Consider the following 14,408-nt stretch of genomic DNA (forward strand, 5'->3'; position numbering starts at 1 on the left):
GATTCCTTGCAAAGGTTTCAGTTTGGTGTTTTCACATCTTAACAGCTGTTTTATTGCCAGAAAGGGGAAAACCCTTTAATCATAATTTAATACTGGCAAAGGAGGTCACATGATACATCAGGATCGGGATTGAACCCACGACCTCCTGTATACCAGGCGAGGTAGTTAACACCTTGCCACCGTGGCACCAAATAGTACTTTTTATTTAAAAGAATGCCTGTGCTGTCACCTTCCTGGCCAACGTTGCAGCCTAACTTGACATCACCCGGTCGTGCTCGGCAGCCTCCCATACAAATCGATAACCCAGGCCATGGGTGGAAAAAAACAGATTTTTCCAGCGGCAGGCATCGGGGTTTTTTTTTAGAACCAATTAAACCGGATTTCTCCCAATCTCAGATGATCGGGTTTCATATAAAAGACCCGATTGTAAAAAACCCGACTGTGCCACCCTTGACCCAGGCTCAACCCCCGCTTAAGCTTCTGAGACCCAACGAGACTGGGGCCACCCCGAGGCAGACGGTACCGTCTGGGCCGTGATGTGGCCAGCCCCACGGTGCTGTGTGGGCCGCAAAGGGGTGGGGCGAGCCACCCCCAACCCCACCTCCCTTTCTAAAATGCTAATAGCAGCGTTCTTCACTCATTGTCAGGGCGGGGGGCACTTTCGCCGATAAGACATCATCGGTGTGATGGCCGCCGGACATTTTAAACCATTGGGGGGTTTGACAGCAGCGCGATGGTGCGTTTCCACTTGTTGTGTATTGTCGGGGGCTGCGCTAAAGGCCACCAGGGGTCCGCCAGTAACCTAAGGGCCTCGCAGTGAACAACGCTGGTGTATAGCAAATGCAATGGGCAGTATGTAGGTACAATATTTAACACGAGTAGTGGCTGACCTTTAAAGGTCGCCATTTGGGTAAACACCCAACTCCGTGCGCAGCCGTCCCTGGTCTTGTATGAGGGCCTCGGAACGTGAGCAGAATGCGGGACGGGGCAAGCGAGGCTCGTTTCGTTCCTCACACTGATTGAGTTACGCCGAGCCGTGAGCGTCCTTCGTCAACAAGGCCACGTGGCGGGCCTGTGCCGTGCGTGGGATACGCGTAATCGCCCAACTTGAAAACTGTGAACAATAACAAAAAACAGCAGCTGGTGTTCAACGTTGCATCCACATTTGCTACATTGCGTACAATACGGTGTTTCGTTTAATCAGCTGTTTACACGACAAGGAAACGGCATGTGTGCGTACTTTTTTTAAATAGGAATGTGGAATGTCCACCGCTGGTTCGTCACTGTAAAGTGGAATAAGCAATAGCACGTGCTCAATTGAAACTCTGATATATTTTTTATTTGCTTTATCTTTTGTCATTATGGTGACTGACCCAGGTGGTGGTGACTCTTGCAAACGAGTCACTCATCCTGGTGTCACGAGTTCTCAACTCACGATCCACCCGAAATTGCATCCCCACAAACCGTGGCAGATGCGGATATCTGATGCACATTCTAGATTTGAAGCTTTCGTGACATCTAAGGATTCATATTCTTAGGTTTATTCGGTAAAGTCACGTAGGTAAAAAATAAAAATTAATAAAAGTAAAATAAAAATAAAATAAAAATCACGACGTTTCGGAGGCAACACAAGCTTCCGTCTTCAGGTGGAACCGTCACAGCACGATTGCTGCTCTTACTTTATACAGCAATCGTGCTGTGACGGTTCCACCTGAAGACGGAAGCTTGTGTCGTGATTTTTATTTTATTTTTATTTAACTTTTATTAATTTTAATTTTTTAACTACGTGACTTTACCGGAAAAAACCGAAGAATATCTGATGCACAAATGGAAAATGAAAAACTCTCCAGTGGTCATCCAGAACAGGACCGGACAATATTATCACGGCGCAAATGCCCGATCCACAAACACGCTGGAGACATCACAGCGATAGACTGTGCGAACTGCTTTTTTGTGTTCAGTGTTGTTGTGGTCTTTCCACCGCACCTCCGATTAGCACGGCTGGCTACGTACGGTGCGAAAGAAATAAGTTCAACACGCATAACGCATACCCCGCGGTTGTCTGCCTTGACCAGCTGAATGTTAAATTTGCGGTTGTTGCTCTTGCATCTCCATCAGCAGCTGAAAAAGAATAATGGAGAAAAAAAAGCCACGTGCTTCAACAAAATCAGCGACTCGGCCGCGACTGCCATGATTTCACAGCGACTCATCCTGGCTCACCCCCACCCAGTGCCCCACCCAGCGCCCCACCCAGCACCCCACCCAGCACCCCACCCAGCGCCCCACCCTGTGCTGATAAATGGAGACACACACCACGTAGATTGGAGGCAACCCGTTAATTAACACTTCCTTAAATCGGGACTTTTACGGAACTGGTGCTATAATCGGTGTAGACGTCTCTATCACTCGACAACCCCCTATACACGAGGCTATTGGAGACCGGACCCACCGAACATTAGGGGCCATCCATAAATGACGTCACGCGATTTTGGACGATTTTTGCCCCCCCCCCCCCCTCGTCACACGGCGTCACAAAAGTCAGACCCCCCCTCAAATATGATGTCATGCCCCCCCCCCAAAATAAAACATGCTTCAAATCGCTTTAAACTATTGTCATTGTAGTGCGTATTTAATGTGGCGCTTCACTCTGATGTTGTAGGAGAAAACATTTATCAAAAAGTATATTTACTTAAGTAGAACGTATTCTTAGGTTTTTTTCGGTAAAGTCACGTAGGTAAAACATCAAAATTATTTTATTTTCATTAATTTTGATGTTTTACCTACGTGACTTTACCGAAAAAACCTAAGAATATGAATCCTTGCAGTCACGAAAGCTTCAAATCTAGAAGTAAGTAGAACGTGTTGTCTATATTTATTTTAAGTTGCGCATTTTGATGTGACGTCACACTTCTAACCCCCCCCCCCCCTCGTCACACATCGTCACAAATGCCTGACCCCCCCCCCCCCACTAGGTGCGTGACGTCATTTATGGACGGCCCCTTACCCACTAAATCGACCCTCGATCATCTCCGCGCTTCCCGTGTATGCTGTTCAGCGCTCTGTCCCCCTAGTGGCGGATATACCGTCACTACACTATTAGCAAACTAAGCAGACGCAGGGGCAGATAGTCCGGCACTGGGTCCACACCATGCGAATGTAGAATGTTGCTTGGGCAATGGGACACGTTATCCTTCCCCCTTTGTTTAATTTTTGGGCGCCTAATATTAAACGGTTGCAGCATTCCATACAAACCAGGTCAACATACTCGGGCATCATGAACTACCAACGAGCAGTGCCGGATTAACTATCCGAGTAGAAAAAGTAGCAAACACTACGGGCCCCGCACTTTCAAGGGCCCCGCGCTAAATGCTTTCAAGCTATCAATTCCGATTCAGTGTTTCTGCACTTTCTCTATTACTATAGTACTATACTGCCTTCAACTTGTATGAATGACTGAGTGTTTAAGGTTATCGATTTGTCGTATTATCTGGCCTGTTTTGCAAATGAAAAAAATACAATTACTTTACTGTTCAAGTTAAACATTCATGTGTTTTGATATTTACGTGTTCTTTTTCTTATTTAGGGCCCCTCTATAACATCATATGTTTCATCCGGCACTGACCCCCACCTCTCTCCCAGGCGGCCAACCCGTACCTCCAGGGCCGCACGACGTCCGTGGGCTCGGCAGGGCGCTTCCGCTGCCCGTCGTGCCGCCACGAGGTGGTCCTGGACCGCCACGGCGTCTACGGCCTCCAGCGCAACCTCCTCGTCGAGAACATCATCGACATCTACCAGCAGGAGTCCACCACGCGGTGCGCACACATTCGCACGCGGAAGGGGGAACAACGATCAGCCAACCGCGTAGCCTTCACGCACCTGCGATGAGCACGGTTGGCTGTGTATGGTGCGAGAGGAGGTCAACGTGCGCGCGCGTACGGGAAGTGTCGGGGCAAGCGCTGTTTTGTAGCGAGTAGCAACGTACACAGGCGGGCACGGCACGCGAGGGGGTTGGGTGGCCAGCGCCATGTCTCCCACGCACAGCACCAGGTACTCATTTGAGGCTGAGTCGACCTACGGGAGGCCCATTACCGGTTCAGATAATCGTCACCGGTGTTGGCCGTTGAGCTTTCCAATAGCGCTGTTGGCTGCCCTTGTCCTAGATTTTAAGTTTTCGTGACTGCAGGGATCCATACTCTTTGGTTCTTTCGGTAAAGTCGCGTAGGTAGAAAATAAAAGAAATTAAATCACGACATTTCGATTGCAACACAAGCAATTATCATCAAGTGAGAAAACCACGGCAAGAATTCTTTTTTGCTGAAGTGGGAGAGAGATGCCGTGGTAAGAGGTTATATAGGTAAGAGAGGGGGGAGGGGCAGAGAGGGGGGTAGGGGGAGGGGAGTGTTGCGTGGACGCTCGGAGAGGGACGTGAAGCTGGACGGGGGGAAGTGGGCGGGGCTGGAAGTGGGAGGCTGAGAGAACTGGGGATACGCGGGCAGGAGGATACAACAACAACGCCACTGCAGCAACAATGCCAATGTAGCAGCAATGCCAAGTGCTGGTGATGCAATTAAATCGGCAAAATAGACTAGTGCCCGGCAAATATGATGGAACAACCATAAAAATTTAAGGTTTTACCTGGTTAATAACATCCTTCCGATGATTGCTCAATTTGTATCCATCTTCTCGGTTGAAGTTATGTCTATGTTTATATATCTGGACAAACCTTTGATAGTAGCCCGAAGGTTTGCAGAGCACCTTGGTCTCGGAAAAAACAATATCATGAGAGCCCACATCATTATAGCAATGGTCAGCCACGGCAGAGGCATCAGTCCTTCCGTGTTTCAGATTTGCCTTGTGCTCGCGAACACGGTCCGAGACATGTCGTTACGTTTCCCCAATGTAACATCCACCACAGGTGCAATTTAGTTTGTAGACTCCAGGATATTGCATGTCAGGAATGACATCCTTCACAGATGGGATTAGATCACGGATTTTGTGTACTGTACTGAATCGGACCTGGATCTTGTGTTTGTTTAAGATTTTGGAAATATTTTTGGTAACGTCTGCTATGTATGGTAACGTGATGGTTTTGATCGGCGTCTCAGGGGGTTGTTTCTCCATGGTTGGAGAAACAGCTTTGCGGATAATGGCCACATGGCCTGCCAGCATTGAACCAATTTCTCAACCACATTAATTCCATACACCCATCCATCAAATTCACCATGGAAGTGGAGAAGGATGGTAAGCTACCGTTCCTGGATGTTTTGTTTGAGAAGAGACCTGATGGCTCTTTGGGACACTCTGTCCCAGCCAAACCACGGATATTTGGTACGCTGAGTTATGTGTAGCCATACAGACTCCTGGCTCAAGTGCTGTTAGCGAGCAGCTGTCAAGGTTGGAATGGCACAAAACTGGTTGCTCTGGACAGAATTGTGCCGGACGGTCTCTGTCTCAGCAGTGCTGATGTACACGCAGCAGCACAGACCACCACAGGCACTCGTTTGAGGCCGAGTTGAGTTAGGGGAGACCCGGGACATGTCCAGATAGCACTTGCAAACTCACGTTTGTCGATGGCGAGTGGTAACGCAGTGTGCCAACCACTGCACCACCGCAGCGCACACAACGACATTCAACCACCACTAAACCTTGCTTATTGGCTGTCGGGTCGGATCGAGGAGGGCTACCTGAGAGGTTACATTAATAAAAGAGAAGCGGCTACGTCCGTGCGTGTCTCCACGTGGCACCGTTGGACTGACACGGGCAGCCCAGAAGCGGCCACAGAGCACAGAGCTCGCACGTGATAGCTGACGACGTCAGGTCCCTTCTGGACGCGTGAAGGGTTGTTGTTGTTGGGGAGGGCGGATGGGCTTCCGTGCCGCTCTGTCTCTCTCCTCTCAGCAGCTGCTGTCGCTCGTCGGCTTTCAAATACAGCCACGGCGCCGTGAGGCACAGACGATCGCCACGGGAACCTCTGCCTCGGCGCCGTCCGTCTCGTCGCAGTCACCCCGCTGTCGGTGTGCCACTCGGTCGGCGGTGGCTTTCGCGTGGCCTTGCAAGCGTCCGATTTGTCCATCGGCAAGGCGCTTGGCCACGCTCAGTTCTCTCCGCGTGGCTGGAGTTTTAGGGAAACTGTCGGGTGTCATCCGTTCGGAGAATGTGTCCACTCACATCTTATACCAGGGCCGTGCATAGAGGGGGTGGGGAGTGTGGGGCCCGGGGCAAATCACACCGTGTGGCCCCCCGACGCCTTCGAACTAAACCCAAATATTCCATCTGACGCCGCAACGTAGAAGTGTGTGGGCCCCCCCAAATCGCGGGGCCCGGGGAGGTCGCCCCGATTCTCCGTGTACCCTAGGGACGGCTCTGCCTGAAGGGGTACGCTCAGTGCGGGATTAAGCTCGTGCGGGGCCTGTAGCATTAGTTATAAAGGGGCCCTAAATAAATAAAATACATTAAAAAACACATTTTTTACTTGCATAGTAAAGTAATTGTTTTCATTTGTTATGCAGCCAGATAATACGACAAATCGATAACCTTAAACACCCAGTCGTTCATAAAAGTTGAAGGCAGTATAGTGCTATAGTAATAGAGCAAGTGCAGAATCACTGAACCGGAGTTGATAGCTTGAAAGCATTTAGCGCGGGGCCCTTGAAAGTGCGGGGCCCGTAGCACATGTAGCTACTTGTGCTACGAGGATAATCCGGCACTGGGTACGCTTCGAGGCTTTATTGTTGTTATTGGTCGGGCGCGTCGCTACACTTCCTCGTTTGAGATTATTTTTTATTTAGTTTTCCCTGCTCATTTTTTATTTGTCGAATTCTCCACAAGAGCCGCGCGGGTGTTGGGAAGAGAGTTTCCCAGCTGTGGATGACACGTCTCGCGGCCGCAGACAGCAACCACTGGCGACAGCCAATGCCTCGGTAGACTTTGATCTTCACCGAAACTCTTAGTCCGTGTTTCTGTTCCACGCTCTGTGTTTGTGCAGACGGCCAAAACTGTGGCCGGCTTCACGGACAGGGCCCCGTTAGACGGTTACGCAAGGGGTGAAAGCGCCCTCGTCAGCCTGACGCTGTCGATAGCGACGTTCATCTTGCCGGGTTGTTGTATCGCCTGGTGGACTCCGAGTGCGGTACCCGCGGTCTCATTGATTTTCAAACCGAGGGGAAAAAAAGGCCGTCACAGCTCTGGCAAACAAAACAAATAAATAAATGCGCCGTCATTTCTTTCGGACCGCTTTCTGGATGGGCGAACAACAGGGCGAAGTGCGGGAGGTCTTGTAAGCCGACCCACAGATCGAAGAATTTTGCCCCGACGTGCGGAAAACGTGTGTAGATCCCGGCGTTGTTATTGACGTGGCCTCCCGCAACATTGCAGCGTCGAAGAAGATGCGAGAGAACCAGGAGGCAGAACGCGGCCTCGCTTGAGTCCGCTTGCGATCACAAATCAGCCGGAAGAGCGCTTGCCTCTCAGAGAGAGACTCTTCCGCGCAAGTTGTCGCGGACTGCGCCGTACTACGTTGACAAATTTAGCTGGACATCCCAGTTTGGATAGCGAGGCCCCGCAGGGCAGCTTTGGTTATAATCGTCAGGGCGCTTGTGCTAGGCTAGGTAAAGTTTGAGACCACCCGAGGCAGTGAAAACTTGCTGACAGGAGGTCATGGGAGAGAGCTCGTCGTTATTGGTAACCTAAGATGACTGGCATATGCACCAACTGCACTTCCCACTGTGCCAGCTCACATTTGTGTGGGTGTTTTTTGTTTTGTTTTATTCAGCTGTTGCTTAACTCATTATTGCGAGCATTGCCCCTGTCTCCCGGTGTTACTGCTAGCTATCTTACACACACAGAAGCGTACAAAGACATAGACCATGATCCCCCGTATAGCCTTAACAGACTGTTCGCGAGTAGCACCTATGAAGGCCAGGACGGCACACGAGGGGGTGGGTGGCCAGCACCACACCCTTTGCCTCCTCAGTGGCGATGTTTACACATCACACCAGGTATTCATTTGAGGCTGAGCCGATCTAGGGGAGGCCCAGGACCGGTTCAGATCATTGTCACTTGTGTTAGCCGTGAGCGGGAATCGAACTTTGGTTGTCCGGTTCGTAGTGCAGCGCGCTAACCGTTGCACGACCACTGGGACGTACACGCACAGTCACACACACGGGCCTAGGCCTCACCACCGCATGCCACCCTCTCCTCGTGCCCCCCCTACCACCCTCCTCTCGCCATACTTTAACCCCACACTTTTTGCCCAACATCGTTTGTTGGGGGGTACTTGCTCCTGCCTATGACTCCATGGCACCCAGTGGCATTGGCTCATGACACCATGGCACTGTTGATGAGATTCAATAAAGTCAATACTGGTAGTTGGTCTCAACCGGAGGTGCAGGTTGTGTGGCAATGTCGCAGGGGGTACGTGAGGTCATTTATACATGTGTGAAATTATATACGTGAAAGTCATAGGTGAAAAAGTCACGTATGAATCTGCCAATATTAAATAACTACGATAACATGTAAATCCATATGGTGACCATGAATTAAAAAGGTGCCTTTATAAACTCATCGATTATGAACAATGTAGTTTCCAAGAATAACCAGCGACCACTGTCATCAATAACTGCACAAAGAAACGCATTGAGCAATCAATATATTTGTTTTAGTTTATTTGAGAAAATGTAATCTCTGAGTTTAAATGATCGGTTTAACCGTCATGTGGTGAACATTTCTCGTGTCAGGGAATGTGGGAATGTGTGTCCCGGAGTGTGAATTTTTTAAAATCACGTGAAAGAATCTCAGAAGTAGTTTTGTGATACCTCCTTCTGCAGGCCTGTTGTCTAACAAGGGGGTTCCACTGCTCTACGATAATTCCAAATTGATAGTAAGCATGTAGCAATGCATCGTTTATCCATACATATGGATTCGTATGCATGATACATGCACTGAATCGTGTAATGTGAGAATGTTTCATGTATAATTCATCATGCAAATAATATGCCAATGTGACCTTCGGGAAAATGTTTACGAACAGAAATGTGCAAACGAGACACAGCAAATAAGAAAAAAATACAAATAAGAGGGTGAAAACGAAAAAATGTATGAAAAATAAATACATTTTCGAGTCAAACGGTCACCGCAGATCGTAATAATTCATTGAAATGCTATAAAGGTCACCCGTTCCGTGTCTACGACTCGATGTCGTCATGTGACATCGGTCACACACGATGCGTGGAAGAGAAATAAAAGAGGTGTTAATTGTCAATTACTTTGCTCCCCCCAACTCCCTTGATCACCACCACCACTCCTACTACCACCACTACCACTCCCACCACCACTCCTACTACCACCACCACTACTACCACTCCTACTACCACTACCACCACTACCACCACTACCACTCCTACTACCACTACCACCACCACTACTACCACTCCCACCACCACTCCTACCACCACCACCACTACTACCACCACCCCTCCTACCACCACTATCACCACCACCACTCCTACCACCACTACCACCACCACTCCTACCACCACCACTCCCACCACCACTCGTACCACCACTACTAACCACCACTCCTACCACCACCACTCCCACCACCACCACTCCTACCACCACCACTCCTAGCACCACCACCACTCCCACCACCACCACTCCCACCACCACCACTCCTACCACCACCACTCCCACCACCACCACCACCACCACTCCTACAACCACCACCACTACTACTACCACCACCAATTCCTACCACCACTACCACCACCACTCCTACCACCACTTCTACCACCACCATTCCCACCACCACACGTACAACCACTACTAACCACCACTCCCACCACCACCACCACTCCTACCACCACCACTACTACCACCACCAATTCCTACCACCACTACCACCACCACTCCTACCACCACCACTCCTACCACCACTACCACTCCTACCACCACCACTTCAACCACCACTACCACCACCACCACTCCTACCACCACCACCACTACCACCACCACGCACTTTGATTCTCGCCAGCCCCATGAAGAACCTGGAGGAGCACCACCCCATGTGCGTGGAGCACGAGGACGAGAAGATCAACATCTACTGCGTGTCGTGCGAGGCGCCCACGTGCTCACTCTGCAAGGTGTTCGGGGCCCACAGGAACTGCGAGGTCGCGCCCTTGGCCACCGTCTACAAAAAGCAAAAGGTGTCCCGAGACTCGTGACGTCGTCTTGCTTCTGTTCTCTATTTAAGAACGGAAGCAGGTGGCTCTCTTCGCAATTGTGACAATATCGAGGGATGGTGCCGGTTGTTGGTCATCACCAGCGAAAGGTCGCGGTGCTCAAATAGTCGATGTTGTGGATTTACTCTCCAACACATCGGTGGGCTAAAGTAGTAACTCAGTTTGCACGATTTTGTTTACGTGACAAACCTTACTCACTGGCTGCGTCGGGCGGTGCTGGGTTAACGACACATAGCCACGCGATCTAACCCCCCCCCCCCCCCCAAATGTGTTTTTTATTACGAACAAAAGGGGCTCCGTCCACGTCGTTTGTTCTCTGAATTATTATTATTGCTGTTACTACTACTCCTCCGCTCGATGAAAACATTAGAATGGGCTGTACGCTTTCTGGCAATGAAACAGGTGTTAAGATGTGCAAACACCAAATAGATTCCCATCGCACGGCATCAACGAGTCTGCATTAACCACCCTTACTTCCGGCAAAAATGCAAACATGCTCTGATAATATACGAATTGTCTTTCAAACTCATTGGCCTACGCCAGTGACAGACGTGTTTGTGGTTTTGTCTCACCGCCAGTAGTTAGACCAGAGAACGCTGAAAGGCGAACAGTACAAAGGCAATACAAGTATCAAAGTATCAATAGCTCGGGTTGGTCAATGCAGACGTGATGCCTTGTAACACGTGTCTACTTGGTGTTTGAACATCTTAACACCTGTTTTATTGCCAGAAAGGGTCGAGCTTAGTCTTGTGTTTTTCATCATTTTTGAAACTGGCGAAAAGGGTTCCACCGTCGATATTACTTTGCTTCTTTAACCCGGGAAATCCACCAGACTCCCTTTCAGGAGTGTCCTGCCAAATGTTCGCAGTCCTGGGCGATTATTGTTGCTGCGTGTGTGTGTGTAGTTTCCAATTCAGTCATTTGCGGGCATCTTTTTTACATTTGGCAATTTTGAACCGTAACGCTGCCATTGGATGGATCTGCACTTGCGAATTACGCCACGATATCTTTAAAGTCCACCGTGAACCAGACGCCGCAAAGTATTTTATGATTGACACCCCCGAGGTGTTCAGACTTATAGAGCCTCTAAATGTGACAGCGTTCCAAAGACGCTATACGAATATGTGCATGTGGCCATTGAGCTAATTTATAGAAGACGTTTTTTTTTAACAGATGGAAGAGAGTCAGTGGGCCGCTGCTAGACTACAATGGGGGAAATAACGAAACGAGTTGACGGAGTGGTAAAGGTGCGAATGAAGTCAGCCGGCAGGTATATCGGGAGGGAATTCCAACCAGTGGGAGCAGCTGCAGCAGCAGGGAAGGAACGTACCGATGAATGGCGATGGACGTTCAACTCATGGAATGCACTGCGAGATGTCTGTGCGTGTGAGTCCGATAATCCCCCTGTGGGCAGCGGTAGCCAGGGCCGTGCATAGGGAGGTACGGGGCGTTGAAGCGCGCGGTCCCCCAAAGCGCGGGGCCCGGGGCAGTCACCCCAATTCACCGTACCCTAGGGACGGCTCTGGCGACTGAGTAGTAGTTAGCACGCCGCGCTACGAACTCGGCGACTTGAGTTCGATTGCCGCTCATGGCCAGCAGTCACGAGCGATATCTAAACTGGTTCTAAGCCTCCCCTAGGTTGACTCCGCCTTAATTGAGTGCATGGTGCTCTGTGTAAACATCAGTACTGTTGAGAGCAAGGCGCACGGAGGAGTGTAGTTATCCGGCCGCACCACACCCCCTCCTCGTGTGCCGTTCCGGCCTCCGTGGGAAGCTCGCTAACGGAAAACTTGCACCAACAGGCCCGTGACCTTTATTTGGTGGGACACTCGTTATTGTGTCTCTGCAGGTTGAGCTCAGTGACGGCATCGCCCTGCTGGTGGTGGGGAACGACCGCATGCAGCTCGTCATCTCTCGCCTCGAGGAGATGTGCAGAAACGTGGAGGCGAGTGGCCGCCTCCGGCAGTCCGATTCTCGTCCGATTGCATTCTCTCTGCCCGAGCTTAGCAATAAAAATAAACGTAACTTTCTGTTCTCCAAATATATTTAGAAACGTTCGGTCCATTGGTCTTGTTGGCTTTCCAGACCAAATGTTATGGAGTGGAATTTGTGTAAGCAAGCACACTCTGCGGTGGTTACGACGTTCTAGTTATCATCACGGTTGGCTTGCTTAAACGAATTCTGCTGGATAGTGTTGGTGTGGGAAGCCAATATGCTTCTATCACCCGATGCAAAATGGCATTCATTTATGCTTTGTAATGAAGGCTTTCCATTGGACACATAGAAAATGCAATCTGTAAAGCAATGCTTGATCCTCCAAGCTGGGATATGTGAATTTTTATATATATAAGCATAATTGCGTTAAATCTTTTAGCATGTTCGGTAGTGTCGATTTTGGACCGTGGACCCATCACGCTCGAGAATCCAGCCTAACCGCAGTGTGGCTGTCACCCGAATAGAAACCCAGAGTCTCTGAGGCACTGGCTCAGTGCTCGGACCCGGTGCTCGTTCTAGTTCCCTCCGTTCCGTCCGATCGTGCGCTTTCCTCTTCGATTGTTCAGGTCGTCAGCAAGCACCTTAGTTGGCCTACGTACAGTGTGAAAGAAGTTCAACATACATACACCTTCATTTTTACACCACCAGCTCTTTCCCTCAGCAGTCTTCTTGCTGGGTAACCTGGTTCAGTTAAGTCTTCACTTCGAATATTCACAATACTGATCGTGTGCCTTCCCTGAATCATTCCAATCTCACTTCCCGTCTCTTGCGCCCGCTCGACCACTTCCTCATTTTATTTTTCCTTCCAACCAACCGATTTTCTCTCTCCAACGCCACTCCCCAATTCTCACTTGGCAGTCGCCTGCCACCGGAGCCTCATCTCGCTTGCAAATGTTACGCTCGGCTGGCACAGCCGAGACCCTGGGATCAATTCCAGGTTTCGGGTTGCAGCCACTTGTGATTAAACAGGATTTTCCAGTGTAGAGATTGATGGTCTATGCCTGGTTACCAATGATTGCACAACAACCACAAAATTAGAGCATTACATTGTTTTTACTTAATTTATATAAATTCGACCTCTGAGGGTTGCAACACTTTTCAGTGCCATTGCCAATAAACACTTTCGCAGCAGGGCTTGGATGCTGCTTTTGTGTTACGGTGAGCAGAGTGGACTCTCAGGTTTCTCCGATCAACCAGCCTCTGTCCACCAAGCAGTACGAGTGGCTTCACCACAGTTAGCCGATCGGCACGTGGCACGTGATGCAGTAAAGTGTGGGTACTCTTCTTCTTGGTTCTTTCGGTAAAGTCACGTAGAAGGGAAGTAATAAAATAATAAAAATAAAACATAATAAAATAATTCTCACGACGTTTCGGCCACAACGCAAGCAGCCGTCCTCAGGTGAAAACCAGGTCCGTCGAGGCGACAGAGTCTGAATGAAACAGCACACGAGCTTGGAGCATATATATAAGCTGGGCGCATTGACAAAGGAATTTGCATATCAAGAGGAATTTAGCATATTCATGGGAAATGCAGGAATGTGATTAGTACTGCATATGCATGTGCATTATGCAGGATTAACAGCATCAAAGGGAGCTACAGTTGCTGCTGCTGCTGCAGTTGCTGCTGCTGCTGCAGTTGCTGCTGCTGCTGCAGTTGCTGCTACTGCTGCTGTAGTTGCTGCTGCTGCTGCAGTTGCTGCTGCTGCTGCAGTTGCTGCCTTATCCATTTTTAATATAACACTATGTATTATTCTACCCACCTTAATGTGTATCACACTGCTATATATTTACTATACAATTACGACACCATACATTACTCTGCACACTGCACCATGCCAGTGAGTGGAACGCGGTCTGAAAGTCACCGTAAACGTGAACACAATCAGTTACGATCCGAAATGGTTTATTACGTCCTTCCAATGATTGCTAAGCCAGAATCCATCTTCTCGGTTAAAATTGTCTCTGTGTTTGTATATGTGGATCGCCTCATGAACGAATCTCTCATGATAGCCAGATGGCTTGCAGAGAACCTCTGTCTTGGAGAAGTCAATGTCATGTGAGCCCACTGAGTTGTAACAGTGATCTGCCACGGCTGAGGTGTTTGTCCTACCGTGTTTCAGGTCTGCTTTATGTTCACGGATGCGGTCCGAGACATGTCGTTTGGTTTCCCCAATG

At 49.5% G+C, this 14,408-nt stretch overlaps 1 protein-coding gene across 1 annotated transcript in view; it reads left to right on the forward strand.

Moving 5' to 3' along the window:
• The window catches only part of LOC133344251 (tripartite motif-containing protein 54-like), a 46,491-nt gene that overhangs the window by 8,479 nt on the left and 23,604 nt on the right, over positions 1-14,408 (forward strand). Inside the window, 3 exon segments of the mRNA XM_061554326.1 lie at positions 3,640-3,812; positions 10,031-10,202; positions 12,088-12,183. Of these exon segments, the coding sequence (XP_061410310.1) occupies positions 3,640-3,812; positions 10,031-10,202; positions 12,088-12,183 (441 nt within the window).

The sequence above is a fragment of the Lethenteron reissneri genome, chromosome 19 (genome assembly GCF_015708825.2).
Source record: "Lethenteron reissneri isolate LAM-NWPU_2019-01 chromosome 19, ASM1570882v1, whole genome shotgun sequence".
NCBI lineage: Eukaryota > Metazoa > Chordata > Hyperoartia > Petromyzontiformes > Petromyzontidae > Lethenteron > Lethenteron reissneri.